This window comes from Parasteatoda tepidariorum, chromosome 5 (assembly GCF_982258835.1).
Source record: "Parasteatoda tepidariorum strain Cologne lab strain chromosome 5, Ptep-v5.0, whole genome shotgun sequence".
Lineage (NCBI taxonomy): Eukaryota > Metazoa > Arthropoda > Arachnida > Araneae > Theridiidae > Parasteatoda > Parasteatoda tepidariorum.
The window spans coordinates 1,855,510-1,882,946 of NC_141759.1; the positions used below are offsets into that span (position 1 = coordinate 1,855,510).

Consider the following 27,437-nt stretch of genomic DNA (forward strand, 5'->3'; position numbering starts at 1 on the left):
TTTTAAAATCGCAATAATTAAAAATGCACATCAATGACACATTTTTTAAAGCCATGCAACCGTAAATTTGTTAAATTTTCCGATGAGAATTAAAAATAAAAATCTTTTTCATGAAAATAATTATTCGTAGTATTTATTATGAACTCGATTGTATTATCTATTAATTTCCGATCTTTATTAATGCCTTTGCACAAATAATTATTCAAATTATTATAATATATATATATATATATATATATATATATATATATATATATATATATATATATATATATATATATATATATATATATATATCAGTATCAAAATCTCCCAATTCATTACTTAATGTCCGCGTAAGACTATGTACCTTGCTAATTAATTGCCCACAATCAAATGCTCTTCATTTTGTTTTGATTTACAAGGAATATAAATAAAATAATTCATAATTTATGTAAATATTTAAACATTGCTGCCTTTATGAATGTTATTTTTAAGAAAACAATCATATTTTGCGTTACACGTAAAGGGAAACCACAAAAAATATCTTTCAGATTGCTTGACGCTTAAGGAGTTCCAGCGAAATGCTCAGTAATCGTAATGAACTTTTTTTTTATATAATAAATAATTTTTTTAGCGTCTTTGACAGACAGTCAATTATTTCGGTGAATATAGCGAGATGCTCTTAATATTTTTTGTAATTTTTAACTCATTTCAAAAATCAAAGTAACGTGCAATTTAAATATCGGCGTAAAACAATGTTTATAAAAGTTATAAAAATAATTTATTTTAACCAAGATTAAGTTGAAATTAAAGTAATAAAATTTTGCGTTACACGCAAAGGAAAACCCAGAAAATGTTTTTCAGATTGCTTGGCGGTAGTAGGATTTCAACTAAATGTTCATCTTTATCTCAATGAAATTATTTTTTTATAAGCAGCCATTTTTTATTATTAATCAGGCCTAGCCGTTGTGGTTCAGAAGATCAGTAGTCTCCTTGGAGTCAGGCTAACCGTGGGATGTTTTCCTCAAAATGTAACGTAAATGCGGGCTAGTTCCATCAAGAAGTCCAATATGGAGGCAAATTTCTCTCAATACTTTATAAAGGACTCTCTCTGTCTTTTGGATATGATTTAAAATTGAATTTACGGAGTTAAACATGAGTAGGCGTAAGCACATAATTAGGTCGGCTGTTCGACGACGGTTATAAAATTATGAAATAGATAAGGTATCAACTTGCTGAATATAAACGAAAAGCTCTTCTTTTTAACTCAACCAGTAAAACAAAATAAGCCACAATTTAAGTATCGAATTACAATTATATACTTATGAAAGTTATAAAAATAACCTATTTTAAATAAAATTAAATTATCAAATTTTGCGTTACATGCTAAAGAAAACTACAAATGCGTTTTTCAGATTGTTTTTATCGGTAATAGGTATTCCAGCTAAATGTTCATTATCTAAAAGAAGTTATTTTTAAATAATCAATAATTTTTTTTCTTCCCATCCTTGATAGATGGCTTAACATCTTTGTGAATATAAGGAAACGTCCTTATTATTTTTAATTCAACCCAGAAATCAAAATTACTCATAAGTTACTTGGAGTACAATCATAATCATTAAAGTTATGAAAATAACTTATTTCAATTAGGACTAAATAGAAATAATCAAATTTTGCGTTACATGCAAGGAAAAACCGCAAAAAAGTCTTTTAGATTGCTGAACGGTAATAGGATTCTAGCTAAATGTTCATTATCGCAATGAATTATTTTTTCAATAATAAATTTTTTTTATCATCCTTGAGAGACTAATTGTCATATTAGTTGATGTTGTGAAACACTTTTTACTTTTAACACGACCCAGAAATCAAAGTACCTTGCAATTTAAATATCAGAGTAAAATCATGTTTATAAAAGCTTTTGTAGTAACCTATACGTATTGTATTTAAAATTAAATTAAAATTCAGACAAATCAAATGTTGCGTTAAATGCAAAGGAAAACCACGAAAAAATCTTTTAGATAACTGAACAATAATAACATTACAGCTGTATGTTCATTATCGCAATGAATTATTTTTTTAACCATTAATTTTCTTATCATCCTTGACAGACAAATTGTCATCTTAGTGGATGCTATGAAATACTTTTCTTATATTTTTAACTTTTAACACGACCCAGATATCAAAGTAACTTGCAATTTAAATATCAGAGTAAAATCATGTTTATAAAAGCTTTTGTAGTAACCTATATATTATTTAAAATTAAATTAAAATTTAGACAAATCAAATGTTGCGTTAAATGCAAGGAAAACCACGAAAAAATCTTTTAGCTAACTGAACTATAATAACGTTACAGCTGTATGTTCATTACCGCAATGAATTATTTTTTTAACCATTAATTTTCTTATCATCCTTGACAGACAAATTGTCATCTTAGTGGATGTTGTGAAATACTTTTCTTATATTTTTAACTTTTAACACGACCCAGATATCAAAGTACCTTGTTATTGAAATAGAGGAGTAAAATCGTTCTTTGAAAAACTTTTTGAATGAAAATAATTAGAATTTCCATTACACACAAATGAAAACTAGGAAAACGCTTTACTAGCAAACTAATTGTACGCTAACAGGCTAGCTTGGAATGTTTACTAAAATGTTCTTTATTTTATTCATTCATTTTTTTTTTGTAAGTACATAAATTGTGTGTTTTATTTTATTTCAAATATTTGAATTTCAGAATGATATAAAGAATTAAATTTTAAAAACATATTAGTTTTTTTTTTTTTAATTTTAAAATTTACGAATTATAAATCTTTAAAAAAATCTGGAAAAAAAATGTGTCATAAAATTTGGGAATTTCAGATTTTTCTGGCAAAGAGACTGAATGTTATCAATTATTATTAATCATTACAACTTATAAAAATCAAATAAAAAAAGAACAAATTATGTACAGCTGCAATAAACAAGCACCGCAGTTCACTAGAGGGCGTGGATATAGAGTACAAACTAGTTACTAGACCAGTGATGTCAACGTTCACCGTGACGTCCGTTTGGTCCAGTGATTGATCTTTCTGCCTTTATATCTATGGAATCAACATTAAAATATGCAAAAATTGTACATAAATTCATAATTTTATATAATTCATTTTTGCAACAATAAGTTTTTTGACATAACAATTTTAATCAAAAAATTTTAAGTTTCAATCCTCCACTACAAATTTCTCACATGAAAATAAAAAAACTTTCATGTTTTTTTTTATTTTATTATTATTCTTAATCGGACGAAGAAAACCATTCTAAAGAAAATTAAGAAGAAGAAAATTATTCACAAGTAAAGTTTTTTTTATTATGAACACTTACCTGCTTTATAAATCTGGAGAATTCCAAAAAGATATGTTCTTCTTTTGAAAACTTTATTCCCAAATAATATAGATAATCCCTACATTACTTTAAGATGACATACCACACAATAAAATTTTATAATTGCAAGATCTCGATATGAATTTCAATATGTAACTTAAAACAGAATAGTTGAAATTTTATCATTTAAAATCAAAAAATACTTACAAGAAAACGTTAAAAATTTATTTATAATCAACATAAATTATATTATTTCAAGTAATTCGGATTATTCTTTTCAGAATTACATAGATTCAGAAATCAGGGTTGGGTTTTTGACGTCAAAAAGTGGTTTTTGACATGACATGGGTATAATACTGGTTTAAACCGTCAAAAACTGAAGTTTGCCAAAAAAATGTATAAACTTCAAAACTACCAACAGTTGCCATGCATTATATTGAAATTTAATTATACTATAGGTAATCAGCAGGTTTTAAAATATTTTTTAATTAAAATTAAGGTAAAATAACAGATTTAAAATCTCAGAAATTTATATTCAAATGCATGTGCAGAAAATTTTTTTAAATATTTATATTTTGAAAAAAAAATTTTTTTTTGATACTTAAGAAAATTAAAAGTTTATTACTATGCATTTTTGACATATAAGGAACATATAAGTAATATTTATAAGGAACTTACAAGTTATGTTGTATAAATACAAACTTGATACAAGTGTATGATAAATTTTTTTAATGTTATACCGAATATCTTTATTATCCAGTATGTTAATTTGAATTTAAAAGTAGTTATATTTGTGAATAATGATAAATATAATTCCTATTGTTTATTATATTTATTTATAATTATTACACTTATCATTTTAAAACTATTTTTACCTCTTTATTTTTTTCCCCACTTGTATTAAGAATACAAATAATGCATATCTTGAAAGCAAGAAGTAATTATTCAACAGCTGAATATTTAGATATTCAGCAAAACTATATAGTATTCAGCAAAATGAAATTCACTAGTATTTGGATAAACTAAATTTTCAGCATAGTAAATGAATAGGCTGAATATACTGTAAATCGACACTAACTACTCTGTGTATTTAACAGAAAGCACTTAAATTTATATTGTCTTATGTTAAAAAGATTATTAAGAAGATTTAAAAGAATATTAAAAAGATTTTTCTTTAAAAGATGTCTAATGTACAAAACTGCTAATGTTTATCTTTAAAAATGTCTAATTTTTAGTATAATTTATACTATACACTAAATTTGGTTATAAATAAATTTCTTAATAATATCACTGCAGATTTTCAATAACACATGAAAATGAATACATAATATTACAAAAGATGTGAGCTTTCAAAAGTACAAGATTTTGGTTACTATTCAAAATATAAGTGTTTCTTCAAAATTTTAAATTTATTTTTTTTAGAACATATTTAGAAACACTATCCTTTATAAAAAATATATAAATTTAATATACTAATTAAATTTCACATATGAATATAGGTTTTTGACATTTTTGACAGAGAGGTTTTTGACGTGACAGTTTAAACCATGGTTTAAACCGTCAAAAACTGTCACATGTCAAAAACCTGCCAACCCTGTCAGAAATATATACTATTCTATAACTATTTTCAGTTTTGCATGTTCTAAAATTACATTTATTCATTGAAAAGAAGTAAGCAATGTTGACTTCACTTTATTTGCAATGAATTGGAAGAAGGAAAAAAAAAGTATTTCACAGTAATACACACATCTGTAACAGTATGCGATCACGAAATTGGAAGTTATCGGTTGCAAGCTTGTTAATAATCAAAAGTTAAAAATTATTGAGAAATTGTTTTTCAAATGTTTGGGAAATTTTGTTTCTTATTTGCTATTAAAAAAATGATGTCCGACACTGTCAGTGATTATGATAGAACTAAATAAAAACTTAATAAATAGACGTTTGAAAATATGCTCTTCACTAGAGGGCGTATTCAAGCGTTGCGATTCCAATAAACCAGTCAACATAACCCGTTTGACTATAAGCTGAACCTTAGCATACAAAGATCTAGACGGCATTACTGAATGAGGAAAAAATCAGCTTCCCCAGTGGTGGTTGACTGGGGAAGCGTGAACTCAAGAAGTGTTGCACCAAGCAGAGTCCTCAATTCTGCTTTGAACATGTAAAGTCTATGGCGGGCTTGTCATATTTTAAATCGATTTTTTTTTAAGAATCAGAGTGATCAATTAAAAAAATACTATTAATTTTTCAATCTTTCCAATCCACGAAAAAGTGGGTCAAATATCCTTATTGCTTTTTGTAATAGTTATTGTCTTTGAAACTCGAGTCACTTTCGACTTTTCAGTAAGGGAGGAAAGCAACTTTCTCCCCCAAGTTCATCCTCCAGGAGACGATTGCGGTCTCACAGTGACTTATCTTCTCCGTAGGTGGTCTTCCTCCCAATCTCCGAAATACTAAGGGCAAGAACTAGCAGCTTTTTCGTTCCTCAATGAAATAGATATCCCACAAAAACAAAATGAAAGAATTGTTATATTCCACAAGAACAAATTGTTAAGATTTCTGATTATCAATAATGTACAGTAATTTATCTTTCATCAAATTTTTGATCATAGATCAAACCCAAGAAAGCGTTTTTATTTAGTTCTCACTTAGATATATATTTGTGCCCTTTAACTTGCCTAAGTTTTTTTTTTTAAAGTTTCTTTACAAGGGTTAAAATATAGTAAAACCAAGCTTCAATCAGACTTAGATAAAAGAAAAACTTTCTGCGAACACAAAATCCTCATTAAAAAATATTCTGCGAATAAATCTCAATTAGGAAACTTTCTGCAAGCAATTTATTAACTTTTGTAACTAGTTTCAACTCTTTCACTGCTACCTAATTTTTGACAATATTTGTTCCAAAAAAAAAATCAGATTTTTTTTAAAAAAAAGTGCTTCAATTTTTCTAAAACTCTACATTAATTAATACACATTCCAGCTCATTTCCCCCCTTTAAATTTAGCAATTTTTTGAAGATTTAAAACTAATTATTGACTTGCTGAATTTTCTGTTATTGGATTAGACTTTTCTAAAATTGGGTACGGGGTAGAAAATAGAAATTCTGACCATTTATTTATATACATAAATATATAGTGTATATATTTTTTATAAATATATAGCGCATATATTTTTGTATACAATGTATAATTAAAGTACATAGATATATTTTTGAGCCTACTCTACAATTCAGTATATAATAATAAACAAAACTTACACCTTGTACAATAATGAGTATTATTAAAGAAGTTTCTGGGTTGGCGACAAATTTTCCATGAACTGCGTTTGCACGCTCGATTATATTATTCATCTCTGCCTCCAGCCAACATGGAATTTCATTGGTTTCAGAAAAAAATTCTAATGGTGCAGAGGTAATGCTTTAATATTTTAATAAAATAGAATGAAAAGAATTTGGCCCATTACTACATATATATAATTTAAACAGATATATTAAATGAAATATAGCAGGGTTCGAAAAATCTAAAATATTTTATATATCCAGCAGGGCATGTCATTCTTTAAAATACAAGCCTGAAAGAAACTTTTACATGATCGAACATCTTTTACAATTGCATACTAGAGAAAACCCATGGATGTATCAATTATTAGTCTGTCTAAAAAATTATATATCAACATCTATTAATAAAATATATTCCCTTTTAGCTTGAGCAATAATGTCTGATAACTTTTTTCTACAGAAACACTATTACTATTAATGAGAAATATTAATAACAAAGATGTATATTTGGCATTGCTAACTAGGAAGTATTAAGTACAAATAGGCATTGGTAGAGTGAATACGGAGCATTCTAATTTAACAAAGAATAAATATTATCAGAATAAGGCATTATTAACAAGTGCATGACCTTAAACGGGTTGTTTTAAAATAATGTTATAAACAGCATTCTCCCTAAGCGTTTCTTGAAAGGCAGCCCATGCTGCTTGTCCTTTGATCGCTATAAATGCCCCCCCTTTGCTGTTTTTGTAAAAGTAGGGCGCCATCCCTTAAAACACTGTCTTTACATTCAGATTACATATTAAAAAAATTTATTCATTGTTTTTAAATAATTATACACTTGTAAAATTATCTGCACTTATAGGTTTAATTTCGATTACTAGATTATATCACAAATATTTACTTTGTTAGGATTATTCTAAACTGGTAAAATTTTTATTTTTTCTCCTTCAAAAAAATGCATTTTTAAATGATTATTTTCGAATAATTTTCAATTCAAATTATTAAAAAAAAACAATCAAGTTGTTTATCAATTAATCATTTTTTTGCTAGTTTACTTTTTTTAAAAAAAAAATATGCACAAATACTGCTTTTTAGCATGCCTTTAATTATTTTTATAGACTACAAAATTTTTCTTTATTTTGATAATGAGAGATAATTACGATTTGAAATATACTCATATAAAATAGTATGAGAGGATAATTTAAAAATTTTTGAGCATAAAATTCAGTTATTACCAATATTACACATTTTTATAATATTTTCATCAAAATTCGAAGGGTATTTTATGGTAATTCTGTTTGAATAATTATATGCCCATTTGAGGATAAAAAATTCATGTTTTTACAGGCTCCAAGAATGCATGGATAAACAATTTTTGAGCTCTGACGTGAAGGCAAGTGGTCATGTTCTTAAGTGCTGATACAACTGGAAAAAATATTTTCCCAAAACCTCAAAAGTTGGAAGATATGTAAATGTTACATTTTACTTGAAATAAAAAAAAAACATTTTATAGTAACAAAAAGTACAACACAAAAACTCTGTGATAAATTTCTTTTTATATAAAAAAAACAAAATAGATTTCATAGAATGTACAAATATACAATTTATAAAACAGTGAATTTGTACAAGATGAAAGACGTCTAGAAAGTTCAGGTACCTAAAAAAATAAGAGAGAAATAGCAATATAATATATATTTTTAAATATTATCATTTGAAAAAATAATGCACTTAAAATAAATCTTTCTTTGTATTTTGAAAATCACATTAAAATTCTATAAAAATGACAAAAAATGTGTTGTTTTTCGTTGTTATCATTGTTGCGTGCCAGCTGAATAAGTTATGAGAAAAAAATCACCAACCAGCAATTCTAAGTATCTAGACAGCTAGGATACTTATGAATCTTTCCTTATCACATAATATCAATGACAGCTGTGATCAATGTGTAATTAATATAAGTTATAAATTTCAATTTCGTTTAGATAAAAAAGCTTGAGCAAAAACAGGTATCTCTATTTTTTTCTTCTTCTTTTATTTAGTAACAAATCCAGGGGTCTGTCTAGGTTTTCTTGAGAGATACCAATTTTGTGAAAATTTAGACATAATTTGTCAAAAAATTTATATTAAAAAATAAACACAAAAATACGGTAAGGTCATAAAATATCTTCAAAAATTGTCACTACAAATAAAAATAATTTAAGATTGGAAAATTTCTTTATATCTTTCTCCATATATTCAAAAATAATTTTAAAAGTTTGGGCTTAAAATTGTATCCAAATTTAAAAATCCATAAAAATTAATGTCGATAGTTAAATTTCAACTTAAATTTAATAAATTCGTGCATTTAACAGTACTAGTACTAAAAGTTATTTTCATGATGAAAACATTTTCCCCTAGGTCATACAGAAAAAAGTTTTGCAGAGAAAAAAATGTATCATACATAAAGGTCTGTTTGAATAAATTTACAATAGTGTTTCAGATATTGTTTAGAATAATGTTCAAATTTCGACGTCCTGTAAAGTTTATAGAGAGAGAGCCTTGTCATTTCATTTTTAAAAAAGAACTCCACAAAAAAAAAAGCTTTCTTTGATATAGTATAAGTGACCGGTTAGGTTTACCACATTGCACTATCTGACCTAACACATGCTACCTTTTCTGATCGTAAAGACACGCCTCCAAGTAGAACATCGAAGTCGCACACCATTAGCTGCAGTCAGTAAACGGGGTGGAGTGTGCGACCACTTTGATCAGCCTGCGTAAGGGGCGAGGATGCTACGTATTAGTCCTCGTTATACTGTTCAATGGTAAAGTGCTTGACTTCAATCCACCCCCTCTGCAGAGGATCAAAATAGCAATGGCATGTCTTCGGATCATCCCCAGGGATGTTTCCCAGACAGTCCTCTATAGCCCATTGTACAGCTCTAGTGCGGCATGAATAATGTACCTACCATCACTTCATGTATAAAATTTTTTTTTAAAAAAAAGAGTTTTTAGATGCATGTAGGATATAAGGTTAATTCATTTCCCTATTTTATACCTTTATTCTCATTTTTAAGAAGGAAAAAAAATTTTTTTTTGTATAAAAATAGGCAAACATTTGTTATTTGAAGTGATTGATTTTCATAGGGAGAGAGCGATGGAGATTGCATGCTTGTTACAGAAAAAAAGGGGTGACCGGAACGTTCTGCAGGAATACAGATGCAAAAAAAAAAAAAAATATGCAATACATGCACTGAAAGTGTGCAAAAAACAGACCACCCTGAATAACTTTTGATCTAATTATTGGATCTTCTCAAATATGATAATTAATAAGTGATTATGACATTTTAAGTAATGAAATCTGACAAAAAATAAACATATTTTCTTTGAATAAACATATCTTTTCTTCAACAAATTAGGATTACTGACCCTCAAAATATTGGGGGTCAGTAATCTATCCCCAACAACCTGGGAAATATGTTTCCACTAGTTGGGCTAGGAGAGCACTCCATTATTTGGAGATCTTAATGTTTATTTTTTGCATATTTCGCTATACCTCAAGAACTTTTTAAGGGAAATGAAAAATTTTTGTACACAATTATAAAATTAGTTTATTCAAAAATAATTATTAGTAAATGTTAATTATTTTATTTAAGAATGGCTGAAAAATTTTTGAATTGTAAGGTGTAAAATTTTTTGCATCATTTTAAAGAATATAATTTTACAAAGCAAAATTTAAAGTGTGAGTAGATCGGATGAATAGTTCCTGAGAAATTGAATTTCAAAAAAGTCAGATATTTGAAATTCGATTTCTCAAGAACTATTCAATTGATTTTTCTCAAATTTTGTATTTTAGCATGCAAAATTATATTCTTAAAAATGATGCAAAAAATTGCACTCCTAAGAATAAAAATATTTTTCGACTATTATTTAATAATAAAAAAAAATATTTACTGAAATTTATTTTTTGCATAGAATTATCTTTGGACAAACGATTATTATAATTGATTGCAAAAATTCTTCAATTAGCTGTAAAAGTTTTCGAGATATGGTGAAATACTCAATAAATAAAATTTACGTTAAGAAGTTCAAACTTTGAATCGCTCTCCTGACCAAACTATGGGGACCCTATTTCACAGATTGCGGCCTTATATTTTGGAGGTTAAAAATTCAAATCTGCTGAAAAGAAAGTATTTTATTCAGAGAAAGTACTTTTTGTGTCAAATTTTGTAACTTAAAATATCGTCTGCACTTATTAATTAGCCTATTTGAGGTTGCCCCTTTGAGCCATTAAGATTGAGTCCTAGAACATGAAGATCTGATCATTAGATTGAAAGTTTCTCAGAGTGGTCCCTTTTTATGTGCACTGTACATGGTACAAATAATAAAACTAAAGCATATAAAAGTGATGAAAAATTGTTCGTTTTGATGTTATGCAAATTATTATTATTTTTTGTTCAAATGAAAAGAATTTATAATACAATATAGAATTTTTAATACAAAATATTGGGTATGGTTTGGTTATTATATTGGTTAAATTATTCTGTTTCATCACATTATTATTCTGTTTCATCACATTTAAATTATTCTGTTTCATTTGTCAGCATTTCCGCATGTTTTTCAATACAAAGTACTTAGAAATCTCATTGCCCAGTGTATTAGCTGGTTAAAGAGAAGGCTAAATAAAACTTCGTATTCTTATTAAATTTTTAAGATAACATTTATGTCATTATAAATCTATAATTCAAAGTGTAGAAAAACTTTCTTACTTTATAGAATTGAGACTGCTTTTAAACTACTTACTTGCAATTTTGCTATTGATCTATTCTATTAAATATTTTATGAGATATGCATTATCAATTTTGAAGCTTCAAAAAGTAATAGTTTGAGTCAAAATATTAGTGGGGTAAAAAACAAACTAATATTTTGTGAAAATCATTTTAGAAAATTACACAGGGAAAAGAACCCTTCCAATCCTAGTTATGGTTGCATTCATGAAAAATCAATTTTAATATACCTGGCGTGAGGCAAACATTTGTGATGTCTTCTCAGGAATATTTTGGCATTGAAACATAACTAACAACCAGTTTCCTGATCTTCTCATGGTTTAAAACATAATTACAGTTTGAAAATATCTGAAAACAAATCATCATAAGTATCAAACAAAAAACATAATTATTTTATTTTTTAAATATGAACATTAACAAAAGCAAACAATTATTATTGAAGTGCTGAAATTTGCTCAATTCATTTTCGGAAATTTTACTGAACATACAAAATGCAGTTTTAATCCAGATACCTTTTTACCTATGAATATTTGCAAGTTGACCTTTATCATCAAGATATCAATTTATTCCATAGAATAAATGGGAGTAAAAACCTTTGTAACTTGTCTACGATTGACTGCTAAATAAGTCAAATTTGTTTAGGGGTGTCCCCTACATAAAATGACTAAAAAAAAAACTTTTTCAGAAAATTTAGAACTATACTATTTTGTCACGCATTAAAATTATACTCAATTAGTTAATATTTAAAGCTAATCTAAGTCTCTTCATGAGTTGACCATAAAAGAAACTTATGAGGACTTGTGTAATAAATATGTTTGTAAGTACTATAATATAAATTTCTAAATGATGAAATAAATACATTTTTAAGTTTTATAATAGCCTCTACATATGTTTTAATGCATTGAGATTTGAAAAAAAAAATATTTATTATAAATAACTGGCTTTTAAGTTTTCTAATTGCCTACATGTATATTTTAATGCATTGCCTATAGGTATATTTAACCCCTGGTTTGTGGATCAAATGGTAATGGGCTGCATAAGGAACATTAAATTATTTCTTTTATTCACAGTGGAGTATTTTTCTTGGGTTTGCACAGCTTTCCACACATGAGATAATCTGGCAGCCACCAAGCATGTAATAGTATTTTATTTTTGTTTAAATACATGTTTTGCTTTAAACATGAACAATCAACATTCCTTCCCGCCACTCTCAGCAGGACAAAATAAAATTATCAAACATTGACCTGAATGCAGAGAAAAAATGCTTGGGGAGCACTGTTTAATGTATTGAAATTTGAAAAAGATTAGTTATAAATAACTGACTTTTAAATTTTTTAATCGTTCATATATAGTTTTAATGTATCGAAATTTGAAAAAAAAAAAAAATAAAACATAAAACATTTATAACAAACAACTAGCATGCATAACTAACAAAGTGTGCATATCCAATTTTTTAAACTAATCAGTTTATTATTAAATTCGAGTCATAAATTATAATTCATTCAGTGAATATTTTCATTTTTTAAGATATATGGCATAGTTGACAAATAAAATATTAATGTTATATTATAAAAAAAAATTATACAACTATATTTCATTTTTTAATTCGCGATCGTAATGAACTATAAGGGGCATTGTTGTATGAGACGAATACCTGCGATTTCTATATGAACAGTAATTCAGTTACTTACTCTGGAGACGTCTTTAATGTAGCGTGCAGCATTGTAACGTTCCTTCTTTATAGTGGCTTATTAAATTTAAAAAAGAAAAATTTTGATATTCTTTCTTATGCAAACGAAAACAAAATGGTATATTTTTTTTTTGAGAAGGAACATCCAAAACACATGGGAAAAATATTTGTGAATAAACAGAAAAAGTATGTAAATTCTTATGAGAGTTAAAACCTAATGCCTAAGAAATAGTTTTACTAAATTTAATGATGTAACATGAAAGGCCCATTTAAACTTTACATTCCATAGTTTTAAGAATCATAATACTTCAAAAATTAAAATGAACAAAAAGTAGGACATAAAGCCTCATAATTTTATATAATTTAATTTTGTAAACAAAGTTTCATGACAACAATTTAAATCAAAAAAGTTTAATTTTCAATAAAAATCATTATTTAGAAACTAAAAAACGTAAAATAAAGAATGCTTACGAAACAAAACAAAAAACAATTCTTTTTTGACGCCATTTCTCAGTGCTACGAAAATTCGTCTTTGGGATTTGCCAAAAAAAAACAAAAACAAGATGCAATTTTATTTTTTCAAGAGCGAAAAATTTGACCGAAAAAACGAAAATGTACCAATTCACATAAAGTGTTTTATTTCATGATTTGTCGCAAAACATTTTAGGTGTAGAGTGGCGGCACTTAAAAACCGCCAAATCTGTAGTTGCGGTGGCGTTAATACGTAAGTACCGTATTTTTATTCCGTACTTTTCTGAATTATATTAATTCAAACATTAGAATGTTCAAGAAGTATACATAAACACATAATGTTATACCATTTAATTTTTCAAAAAAACTATTTTAACAACAAATTTTATTAAAGAATTATGAACAAAAAACGTACAATAAAGAATTCTTAGGATATAAAAAAAAAAAAAAAACGATTTTCAAAATTCCTCATATTGAAATAAAAAACTTCCATAATGTTTCTTTTTTTATTCTTATAGTGCTTAATTATTAGAGATAAGAAAACCATTGTGTAGAGAACTATCATCAAATAAGAAAAAAAAATTATTTATAAGTAAATTTTTTATTATAAAAATCATAACACTTACCTGATTTATGAATTCGGAGAATTCCAAAATGATATGTTCTTTGTTTGAAAACTGTATTCTCAAATAATATATAAATAGTTTATCCCTTCATTACTTTTAGATAACATACCATGCAGCAAAATTTTATAATTGTAAGATCTCGATATGAATTTTGTAGCTTAAAAACAGAATAGCTGAATTCTAGTTGAAATTATTCTTTTAAAACTAAAAAAACACTTACCAAGAAAACAATAAAAATTTATTACAAATCAGCACAAATGATACTATTTCAAGTAATTCGGATGGTTCTTTCTTGTTATTTTCCGAATTATATAGATACAGAAATATAGACTATTCTATGATGAAGAAGAATATAAGTATTACAGTGCTGTACATTCTGAATTCACATTATTCATTGGAATGACGAAAGCAATGTTGACTTCACTTTAATTTGTAATGAATTGAAGACAGAAAAAATTATTTTACCGTAATACACACATCTGTAACAGCAAGTGATCATGAAATCGGATGTTATGATGTTGGTAATAGAAAGGTAAACATTATCGAGAAATTGTTTTTCAAATGCTTGGCGTATTCAGCTTCAATGTTTGCCATGTTCTGGTTAGTTTCTTTAAGTTCTTCTACTTTTTCCTTAGGGAAATTTTGCTTCTTATTTGCTGCTAAGAAAATGGCGTTCGTCATTGCCAATGGTTACGATGGAATTAATGACGGATATTTTCAGGCTCCCTCTAGAGGGCGTACTCAAGGGTTGCGATCGCGAATAAAAGTAGAGTTCCAATTATCTGAGCTTACGCTTTAACCGAACTATAAAATATTTCAAGGATTTTTCTGTTCTAGTTTATTTTTAAAACTACTGACGAAAAAAATTCTGAATTTGAAAACTGAATTTTGTCCTAGTATATTTTTTATTTTTAAAACTACAGGCAAAAATAATTCTGAATTTGAAAACGAAATCCAACAACCTAATCCGATGAAATGATCATTAATATCGTCAATAACAAAAATGAATCTAGCGACGATAAAGACAGTGAAAATCAATATATAAAAATCTCTCATACAGATGGACTATAAGCTATCAAAAGTGCTGAAAGTGAATATATAGAACAACAAGATGCCTCAGCAGCCTTTCTGTTTCCCTGAAAAATGGTGAAGCATTGCTGCAGAAAAGTGCCAAAGTAATGTAAAACAAAAAACAATTAAAGACTTTTTTAAGTAATAACTCTTTTATTCTCGTATAATTTATTTATTTCAAATGGCGGGGGTGAATTGACATGTTAAAGAATAAAAACACAGGAACATAACAATAAAGTAAAAAGTCATTTCCTCAGGATTGCTCGTTTCCCAATATTGCTCAGTAGACGACGACCCGCAGAGGGCCCTGCAGCACAGGATGTGGCCGCCATCCAAAACAGCTTGGCTCTTGCACAGAGAACAATAGGGATCAGGTGCCAGCCCTAAACGAAACTGGTGCGCGGCTAGGCAATCAGGTCCAGTATATAGTCGAAACTGAGTCATCGCTACGCGGCGCGGCCGGCCAGTCTGGAGTGGTGTTCTCTCGAAGATCTCTCCACACTTTGGTTTTTACCCTTTCTGATAATTGGTGATGGAAATCCCCATTGATTTTTGATCTAACAATCCTTTTTGAAGTTGAAAAGGGGACTGGGCTACAAAGAGCCTGGAGAATTCTTGTGCTTATCCTTGCCAAAACATCAGCTCTCTCATTTCCTGCAATATCACAGTGCTCGGGAATCCTTTGTAGGGCTACATTTTTACCAAATTGGTGGAGTTTATGTATCGCAGCCTGACATTTTAGAACATCGCAAGTGGAAGGGCAATGCATAGATTCAATCGAGCAAAGTGCCGCTTCGAGTCTGAAAGGATAACCACATTTGAAAAAGACTCAATAAACAAAAAAGCTGTTCGAGAGCGATACGGATAGCACCAACTTCCCTGTCAAAAGCAGATCTATTGGCACCCACTGGGGCACCAAAGGAGAAGAGACTATAAAAGATACCAGCTCCAGCATTTGGTTGATCCAGATCGAAAGAGCCATATGCAAAAACTCTCAGCCAGAGCGGTTCCGGGTAACGGATTCCCATTATCTCCAGCACAAGAAGGTGGGGAGCAGAGGTAGACGTTTCACTTTTGACAATGTGATAATAATAGTACGCTCTTATAAGTAAGCTGTTTAATTATAACATGAATTGTATGTGGTATAAATTTTGCATTTGTTAAATGTATTACATTTATACCTACTCTTTCCTTTTTTTTTTATACTCTTTGCTTTAACCGAGCTTTTCAGTTATCCGAGTGAGTTGTGGTCCCCATTAACTCGGATAATCGTGTGGATCACGGCTCGGATAATCGGGACTCTACTGAAATATGACATTATATTATAGAAATTTTTAAAAAACCTCCACTTTGGATCCAGGAGGTCCAGATAAACGAGTGTGTACTTTCAAGCTATAACTTTCCCTAGACTTACTTTAGGCACAGCTCTCCTCATGATATCCTTGTAATCATCTTTGTTTATGACGCCTGAACTGTAGAATGGCTTCAGCACCATTTTAACCTCAGCTGCAATATCTTCCATAAATGCCTGTTTCTTGTCAGCCTTAAAAAATAAAAAACATCTAAATAAAATATCTTATATTCTTTCATCTATTCTGTGATGTGTTCAAATTGAGGATGAGACATTAGAACATGTAACATTGTGCAAAAGTGTTCTACATGAATAAATAATACTAAATAACTTGGGAAAAGTAAACAAAACAGTTGTGCAAAATTGTGTATAAAATATTTTCTATTATTTAAAAACCAAATTATTATTATTATTTTAAACCTTTTCTCTAATGATATAAATCATCAATATAATTGCGTAATCTTTTTATACCACAGAGTTGACAGAATAAAGAATCAATCTATTTTCAGAGATTCTGTCCACATTTGATAAACATAACTGCATAAAATTCAAAACCATTACATGCTTGCTAAAATGTTTTGTCTTTAGTAAAAAAGATGTTATTTCTCAAACTTTCTTTTCCATCCACACATTTAAATTTGTAGAACTAAGAAAAAGAGGCAATCAATAATTTGAAACAATTAAAAGTCAATGCAATGGATTTTTTAATCTTTTCTTAGTGAATAATATACGCTACACTTTTCTAATATACCCTTACCACTTGCATTTTTTATTTTTTCAAGAGTCAGGGGGTCCTGTGGGGTTTGCCCTGGCAGCCACATCCTCCGGGTCATTTTCAAAATTTATTATTCAGTTAAAATGTTACTTGGATAAGATATTATTTTACTTGGCAATTTGAGTTCTGTATTATTATTTTACGAAATAAAAGTTTTACTCTAATTAATAGTCTGCTTTCATCATCTATAATTTTTTTTTATTTTCAATATATATATTATCAGTAATTATCTCTTTTTCTTATCTGAATCAGATTAGATACACGAGTTTGTTCACCTCCAGAACAATGTCAGGTTGTTAAAATAGATCTTCTTGTGACACGAGAAGCATATGCATATGGGGAGGAGTAGTTTCCCACCCTATAGCGCTTATTACATGAGAATTTAATGGTCTTTAAGTGGCAGGAAGTTAAATATGGTCTTTTTTGTTTTCCCTCAAATTTTATAACAGCACCTTCACTACAATACCTTCAAGAATTAGAATGTCCCATGTAACAGGCAAAGAGAATCCATAGGTACATCAACCGGAAACTGCTCACAGAGGATTAATATTGAGTGCTGTTAGGCTAATTTCAGTTATAGCCCAAAACCGCACAGAAATGTTGAGTAAATTCTGCCACCTATGTCGAGGTGCATTGCACCTGTTCCCAGTCGGTATCCTAATTGGTCTTTTCCACTGAAATACTGATTTTTCAGCTTTGTCTTTGAATTTTGCATAGTGACTTCAAGTAATAAATAAATTATCTATGAAATAATAATTGCTTCACATAAGAACTAAGTAAAATAAATTTAAAACTAGTGTAATAGATCAGCGATTCCCCCTAAAGTTCAGAGAAACCCAGGGATTCCGTGGAGGAGTCACTGCGGTTCTATGAGTTAGGACTTTTTTTTCTCCATTAATGATATTTGAAATCTGTAATTTTATTCACATTAAGTCTACAATCCATTATTTGTTTAATATTGTGCTTTTTTAGTTATTAATCAATTTCGTTCATTTATTTAATAAAACAAAATGTCAGGGAAAAAAATAGTATTATTTAAAATAAAAATTCTGATAACAATATACTAAAAAAAAAAAAAAAAATTATGAAAAATATAAGCATTATAAAAAAAAAAATGCACAAATATTTCCCATAAAATCTTTCAATTCAATAAATAACCATTCTTAACATTCATTCCATGGGTAACCATTCTTAACATTTAGAACAGTTCTTTCTATTTTCATTTGAACAAAAATAATAATTCAGCTTATTTTATGAAGTATTTTCTAAATGATTAGTAGCGTTTCTTTGGTAAATATGTTTACAACTGCTAATAAACTTTATTAATTAATAGCCAGCCCTTTCATCCCTTCAGTGGGTCAGTCAATAAAATGAGTACCAAGCATGCTTGAGGACTAAACACTGAGGGTTCCGCTGACCATCCAACCGGAACATCTGCTCTTGCACTTCAGGTCAAGAAGAGTAGGCCTTGTCTCTCTATGGGCTGTTGCGCCCCTGAGTTTAGTTTAGAGTAGCCAGAAAAAAACTGGGAACCACTACAATAGATAAACAAGCAAACAAATAGAACAATAAGAAAGTTTCACTCACTTTTTCCTCCTTTATCTCTTTGGGGTGAGGAGAGAGGGAGTTGTTCTTTACCATTTCAAACTCAAATCTTCCATTTATACTCACGGAAGAAGAATTCTTTATAATATCTTCAGCAGCTTGGCTGAGCACATCCAAAACATTCTTTTTCGATTTAATCTTTTTGTTAGAAGAACTGGTGGACTTCTCTTTCTTTGGAAATTTTTGTAGCAACATTTTATCTTTGTGGGTGGCATCCATTTCCTTGTGTTTCTTTCTCAACAAGTCTCCATCTTTACTATCATTACGTTTTCTTTTAGACGATGGAACTTTGACCATTTCTCCCTTGTAAAAACATTCTGAATCATGCTCGGTGGAAGTCTTTGTAAATTTCTGAAACAGACTGGAATCTTTTGATGACTCGTTATGAAGAACCTTAGAAGTAGAATAAGGAGAATCAATGCTTAGGTCACAGTCAAAATCTAAAGGTTCTTGTTTAATACAGCTAAGAGGAATCATCTCTTCCACTGATGGTGCATTTGAGGCAGATTCATCTATTTCTTTTTTAATTAGTTTCTCTATATCAGAATATGAATTTGAGTCATTACAGAATTCCTCTTTTATTACTTTCCCTTTGTTACTGGCTTCTTGATGATGTTTAATATACTTGTCACTAATTTCTTTTTCATCCCCTTCAAATGTCTTTCTTTTTTTTCCTGAGTTGCGTCTAGACTCCTTTGCATTCAAATCATCTGAGCTGTGCATTTTGTGTTCCTTTTTATCCTTCCCATTCAATTCATCTTTATGACTTTTGTAGTACCTTTCATCTTCGCCATCATGTTTACTCTTTTGCTTTGCCTTAATATTCGAATAATTAGTGCCAGACAAATTTTCCTTGAACCACTGAGACTTGCATTCAACACTTTTAATCTGTTTTCCTTCTCTTTTACTTTTGATCTTCAAATATTCAGAGCCAAAAGAATCATCCTTAGATCTCTGAGATTTGTGTTTAGAACTCTTATTTATTTTATCTTCTGCTTCACTTCTGCAATTTGAGTTTTCAGAATGAGATACGTCATCCCCAGACTTTTGAAATCTGCGATCAGAATTTTTATTTAGTTTGCCTTCTCCCTTATTCTTAACTTTTAAATATTCAGAGTCAGATGAATCATCTCTGAACTTCTGAGATTTGTGTTCAGAAATCATATTCCTTTTGCTTTTTCCTTCACTTCTGATATTTGAATGTTCAGAATCAGATGAATTATCCTTGGACTTCTGATATCTGCACTCAGTATTTTTATTTCTTTTGTTTTCTCCGACTTCTGAACATTCAGATTCAGAAGAATAGTCCTTGGATCTTTGAGATTTAACCTTTACACTTTTATAGAGTTTGCTTTCCTCCTTACTTCTCTGCTTTGAATATTCAGAATCTGAGGAATCATTCTTGGATCTCTCAGATCTATATCTTTTATCTTCTCTTTTTCTTTTGATTTCAGAGCATTCAGAGTCAGAAGAATCATTTCCAGAACTCTCAGTTTTTTGTGTAGCATATTTATTTATTTTGCTTTCTTTCTTACTTCTGATGCCCGAGTATTCCGAATCTGAAGTATCATCTTTTGAACTTTGAAAATTATGTCCAGTAATTTTTTTGCTTTCTTCTTTACTTGTTGTTTTGCTCTGCACAGTATGAAAATGTTTCTCACTCTTTTTTAATGGACTAGTATTAATATTTTTCAAAGTTTTCTCTTTATTTTCAAATTGATTATGTTTATAGCAACGATGCTCCTTTCGGCTTTTTGTTGACTCGCTGCAATCTTCTCTCAATTTAGCTTTATGCATATTTTCTTTATGTTTATGACTGTGACTATCTTCTACAAGCGAGCTTTCTCTATCATTGAACAATTCTAATTTATCTTTTTTGGGCATCTTTTCTTTTGATGATTGACTTCTATCTGGGGTTTTTTCATGACAATCATCAAAAGAACTTTTCTTATTTTCTATGCGCACTTTTTCTTTCAACGATTTACTTATACCGGTAGTTTTATCACGGCAATCGTCAGTAGAACTTTCTCTACTACTATTTAATAGCTCTTTATTTTTTGTGTGCATAGTTTCTTTTGATGACTGATTTTTGCTGGTGTCATGAGACTCGTCTGAAGGCGAGTTTTCTCTAGAGTAACTAGCAGCAATTTTGGAATGCTTTTCAATCTTTTTATCTTTCAATTTATCCTTACCATGAATTTTTTCTCTTGTTGATAGCCTTTTCTCTGGGAATTCGTCACAGTAATTATCTTTCAAGTAGCTTGATGTCTGTTTCGAAAAAAATTGATCATTTGATATTAATTTATCCTTTTCGTGTGTATTTTTTTTAGGTGGCATGGTCTTATCATGGGAATCATATTTCTTAGAAGCATCAGATAACCGCTTTGCTGAGGTTTTTGTCAATTCCTCTTTATTAGATATCTTCTCGTGCATATGCATTTTACTTCCATCATCAATCCTACTTTGGCTTTCTACCTCTTCTTTAAGGTGCTTATGATACTTTTGCTTATCAGCTTTTTGCTTTTTCTTTTGTAACTTTATGTGATGAGGATCTGAATGATCAAAATCACTTGAATCTGATTGCACGGCTATTTCATGATTTTTAATGAGTGGAACATTCTCATAACTATATTTTTTCCTTTCACGTTTATCTTTTAACTCTTTCTCGTTTAAGTGCTTCAACTTGTTCGTATTTTCAGAGGAGAGGCTTTTCGAGTGTTTTCCTTCACTGTTGGGAATGTCAACACAACTAATTTTTTTTAATGAATCAGCTGATTCCCGCCTAGATTTTTGGTGTTTTAACTTTTCAGTTGATTCGCACCTAAACTTATGCTGCTTTATATTTTCACGGGAAACATTCTTACCAGCACCTATTTTGTTCAATGAATCAGTTGAATCCTGAATGGACTTTCTTTTATTGAACTTCTCATGTAGAGTAGAATCTGCTTTATTTAGACCTTTATCGTTTTCCTGTAGTTTGCTATGTAATTTAAAAAAACTGTTATCAATATCTTTTGGAATTTCTTTATCATTTAAGCCTGCATTGTTTATACTTTCCTGAAGGCAGACCTTATCCTTCACAGTAGAAGAGGTCAACAACTGATTTACAGATTCATCATTGTTACTGCCACTTGATAGACAATTCAACTTATTCGTTTGAAAAAGGCTTCTGTTACCCTTTTTATCTCCAGTCTGTTCAAAAGAAAAAGTTTTTCTCACTAATGCTCTGTTGACTGGTGTTAGTCTAGACTGATAACTGGGCATAATGACTTGAGGTAAATTTTTATGTATACCTAAATTTTTAGGAGCTTCTTTCTTTTCAGCACTGCTTTTTGCTTTTGATAGAAAAAATTTGATTTCTTCAGGGTCATCTCCACTAACTTTATTTTTGACTTGATCAGATCTGTTTGCAGAGGCTTCACTATCATCAAGGGTATGTAAACAGTCCAACGCTTCATTTATAACAGGTTCACCACTTTTATTTTTTATTTGATCTAATCTACTTGAAAGCAACTCATAATTATCAGGAGCAAGTTGAGTTGCAGGTAAACTTTCTGAATCTTCGTTTGAAACAGTCTCGTCTTCCAACTGGTTAAACTTGCTCGATGATACTCTACAATCATCAAGAGCAATTTGGGTTGTGGGTAAATCATCAGAATTTTCATTCAATTTAGGATCATCAAGAGCAGGTTGAGTTGCATTTAAATCATCATAATCTCCATTCAACTTAGATTCCTCAGTTTTGTTCTTAAATGATTTGAACTTATTTAAAGGCATTCCCTGTTCATCAAGAGCAAGTTGAGTTGCATTTAAATCATCATAATCCTTATTCAAATTAGATTCCCCAGTCTTGCTCTTAAACGAGTTGAACTTATTTAACGGCATTCCCTGATCATCAAGAGCAAGTTGAGTTGCATTTAAATCATCACAATCTTCATTCAAATTAGATTCCCCAGTCTTGCTCTTAAACAAGTTGAACTTATTTAAAGGCATTCCCTGATCATCAAGAGCAATTTGAGTTGCATTTAAATCATCATAATCTTCATTCAAATTAGATTCCCCAGTCTTGCTCTTAAACGAGTTTAACTTATTTAACGGCATTCCCTGATCATCAAGAGCAAGTTGAGTAGCATTTAAATCATCATAATCTTCATTCAACTTAGATTCCCCAGTCTCGTTCTCATACGAGTTGAACTTATATAAAGGCATTTCCTGATCACCAAGAGCAAGTTGAGTTGCATTTAAATCATCATAATCTTCATTCAACTTAGATTCTCCAGTCTTGTTCTTAAACGAGTTTAACTTATTTAACGGCATTCCCTGATCATCAAGAGCAAGTTGAGTAGCATTTAAATCATCATAATCTTCATTCAACTTAGATTCCCCAGTCTCGTTCTCATACGAGTTGAACTTATATAAAGGCATTTCCTGATCACCAAGAGCAAGTTGAGTTGCATTTAAATCATCATAATCTTCATTCCGCTTAGATTCCCCACTCTTGTTCTTATACGAGTTGAACTTATTTAAAGGCTTTCCCTGATCATCAAGAGCAAGTTGAGTAGAAGGCAATTCATTAAAATCTTCATTCATAGAATCAGAATAATTGCTATTATTTTTTAAAGTTTCTGGCACTTTTTCCCCCTTTTCGGGTAAAGTGTTTTCTTGCTCACCACCTGAAGGCGATTTCATCGGCAATGGTTCATATAAATCCCCATCACAGGCACTGGAAATAAACGTATTGCTTGTTTGTGAGTTGACAGCTTCGAGACTGGATTTCAAATGTGGTATTGCAAGTATCTTAAAATTTGGTTCAGACAGCTTTTTGAAGTTCTCTGAAGTTAAATTTTCAACCTTTTCATTATTTTCTAACGGATTATCATTCACTAAATTTGATAGAGGCTCTTTTATTTGTTTTATTTCATCCAGATAATTTTTATTCTGTTTTGGATGATTTTGCACAGGTACAAAGGAAGCGAAAACTGGAGAATCAGAACTGTTTTGATTTTTTTTATTACTTTCTACATGTTCTTTTGCAGGGAATTTATCGTCCTTATTAGCTTCACCAGGTACCTGAATTATATTAGATGTTAATGAATCTAGTTTATTTTCTTCTTCAATACACACTTTACTTTTTAAAAAGGTGTTACAGTGATTGTTTGATTGATTTTCATTATTAATAGGCCTATCTTTTCTTTTAGATTTATTTGAGTCAGATGTGCCATCATAATTTTCTGAATCAGATGTAGATAAGTTCTTGTGAGAGGTTATAGCAGGTTGTGTGGCTGGTAGATCATCACCTCTGCCTGCAAGGAAAAGTTGTGTTTCAGGTAAATCAAGATCTTCAACAACAAACGGCTGTGTTTCTGGAAAATCGAATATGTCCTGACTATCGAATGAACTACTATCATTATTAACTTCTAATGTATTTGAAGGCTTGCAATCTGCAGGTTGAGTTGCAGATAAGTTACCCGATTCCAAGTGACTAACAGAAATTACATTATGAGAATCAAATTTTTTATGTCCACTTTCAAAAGGTTTTTTAAAAGCATTGGCATCTTTTTGCTTTGAAGTTAAAATAGTTTCATTCATTAATATGTTTGAAGTACTTTCAGTGTTTTGACACGGATTTAATGGATCCATTTCGTTGCTCATCTTCTCAGTGATTTTTGAAGTGGAAGTAACTTCAGATATAACTGATTTTTGGAAGTTGCAGGTTTTGGATGGGCCAGAGGTTTGACTAGGTACTTCATAAATTTGCTCTGAAACACAATTTTCAGGCACATCAGTTGACGGAATGCTTAATTTGTCATTTAATCCATTGTCTTGGATCAAAGAGAGAGGGATCTCCTTCAACTTTGGAAGTGGTTTAGATGAAGTTATGTTAGTTGTAACAATGCAGGTGTTAATTTCTGAATTTTTATTATAAGTAGCTGAGTCTAATAAGGTATTGCTCTCAATTAAATGCTTTGCATGCAGATTGTTAGAAGTGACACCCATACCACTACCATTTTCATCAGAAAAACTGTTAACATCTTTAAACTTTTTACAATCAGAAGTCAGCATGCCTGAGTCCATGTTATCTGTTTTTGGATGTTCACTGTTTGAATGTTTACCTTCCTCCAGCACGGTGCATTGCGTTACAGAGCCACGATTTTGAGTGATTATTCTTACATTGTTCAGTTCTGAGGGTCGACTTGGTGGCAACTCAGAAGGCAGTTCTTTTGGGTGAGTATCACCCTGTTGTTCAGTCTTAATTTTGGGATTATTCTGTTTCAAAAAATGATTGGCAAGGTTATTTTTAAGATTCTGAACCAAGGTTAAAATTTGAGCAGGTGACAGCTGTTTCACAAAATCGGCATTGCTCATTAAGGAGACAAGTTGGTCAGGAGAGAAAGCTTCAGTTGGACTTAAAGTTGAAGAGCTAGGTTTATTTTCACTGATAGATGGTAAAATAAAAACATCATCATCTCCTACAGACTGAAAGTCTCTTGAAGGACAATTGTCTGATACAATCAAAGTTGCGGAAGTTCTTGGTGTGAGAGGCAGATCATTTCCTTGTGTAGAAGCATTTGCCCTTTGGGTGTCAGAGAAATCACAAGTTGAAGCTATCTGCGTCAGTGGCAAGTCAGTTACTGAAGCTCTTTGTGTAGAAGGAAGTTCATTTGAAGAGTCACTCGCAATTATTTTTGATGTACCAAAGGGAAAAGATGGAACTGATAATGATGGATCTTCACTTTTTATCAATTCAGCAGCACATGAAGGCTGTACTTTCTTACTATGTGGTGCATCATCTAAAGTCTTTGATTTTGATGGTTGTTTTTCTGAATTAGCCTTTTCCTTTGAACATAAGGTAGAGAGTTTCTCTTGAGCACTTATTCCAAGGGAACTAGATGAACTACTCACAGAGACATTCAAGAGTGAACTATTTTCCAAACTTGATTTATGTCCTTGACTGTTTGGAATTGTGATTCTAGGTTGTGTTGATGGTAGTTCTTCAACAGAGGATGATCTAGAAGATAAGGAGGTTCTGCCACTTAAGTGATCACATGTTTCTTCGTCGGATAATGGTTCTTCTTTTATATTCAATACCATTTGATTAAAATCTGTTGCTTGAGATTCACTGAATGATGAATAATGAATCTTATTTTGAATACTCGAATTAGAATCATTAATTGGTTCTTTTTTTATCGTCACATTTTTAAACATTTCGTTCGATGCATAAGAAGTGTTTTCACTTGCCGCAGGGGTTGCATTACTAGGTGAAAGATTAGATCTTGGTTTTATAGAATTAATTGATTCCTCTTTACGAAAGGGCACATTTTTATTATCCCTGGAAGCGGTAATTCTAGAACTGGTGTCATCTAAATTCTCAAAGAGACTCTGGGAAGGTTCATAGTCTGCACTGCTTTCATCAGTATCCTCATAAAATTGATCACTATCTTCATTGGTTGTTTGAGTACTTACACCATATCCTTTGGTCAAAACTGAACTACATGCATCAGAATTGGATGGATTGGAAAGGGAATTAATCAAACTTTGGGATTGTTCCAAATCACTATCATCGTCAGATAAGGCACTTTGAGTGGATAAGGAAAGATGGAGTGGTGCTGATTTTGGTATGACTGGGGTCATTTCGTCATTAACTTCAGATGAAATACTGACATTTTTTAAAGTTTTGTTGGACACAGATGAACATACATTTGATGATTCAGAAGAGTTAAAACGATTGTAAAACATGATTCTTTTACTCCTAATATAATCAGATGAGCATTCATTTTCTGTGGTGGAATTGTTCTCATCTGAGGAGTTCAGTTTTGCAGCGGTAATCACATTTTCAGAAGATTTAGAAGCCCAGGGTTTTGAGTCATAAAAAGAAGGATTTTTAAAAGGTTTGTTGGTGTCAGGATCATGAAAAGTATTTTTCCACAATTCTTTTTTTGTTGGAGACATTTTGTGTTGAGAATGGCTATCTGCAGATTGTGGGGAAGGTATTTTTTCAGTTATTTTTTGCTGCTTGGGTCTGATAGATCTGGAGATTTTCTTGGAACTGGATGAGTTTTTGGGTAACACATCAAAAGGTTTTTTGAACTCAGAATTGGGGGAGCTATTCTGAGCAGGAATTTTGGATGAACTACTGGACAGTTTAAGTTTAGGAATAGCACCATTTTTAGCTGATGATAAACATGTCTTTGATGATGTCTGAGAATTCTCTTTAGAAATTTTTTTGGTAGTATTGTTTTCACTCTTTTTTGCCGTCAGGGATCCATCTGATTGAATGAGAACTTTATCAGGTTTTGAATATAGAAGTGTTTGACTTGCTAAAATGTTATCCAACAAGTTAATGGATGATGTAGAGGCTTGGACTATGGGTCTTGTCCTAGATTAAAAATAAATAAGCTAGTATTCACTGCATAGAGAAAACAAATTTTAAAACCATAATAAATGAAACAGATAAAAGATAGAATTGAA

General features: G+C 30.1%; 1 protein-coding gene across 3 annotated transcripts in view; it reads right to left on the reverse strand.

The window, feature by feature from the left end:
• Positions 1-8,153: 8,153 nt before the first annotated feature.
• Positions 8,154-27,437, reverse strand: part of LOC107436086 (uncharacterized) — a 57,153-nt gene continuing 37,869 nt past the window's right edge. For all 3 annotated transcript variants that reach the window (XM_016047653.4, XM_016047652.4, XM_043044770.3), the window contains 4 exons: positions 18,951-27,345; positions 16,652-16,780; positions 11,610-11,727; positions 8,154-8,273 (listed from right to left, as the gene is read on the reverse strand). In XM_016047653.4, the coding sequence (XP_015903139.3) occupies positions 11,641-11,727; positions 16,652-16,780; positions 18,951-27,345 (8,611 nt within the window). In that variant the 3' untranslated portion in view covers positions 8,154-8,273; positions 11,610-11,640. The remainder of the gene's footprint in view (positions 8,274-11,609; positions 11,728-16,651; positions 16,781-18,950; positions 27,346-27,437) is intronic.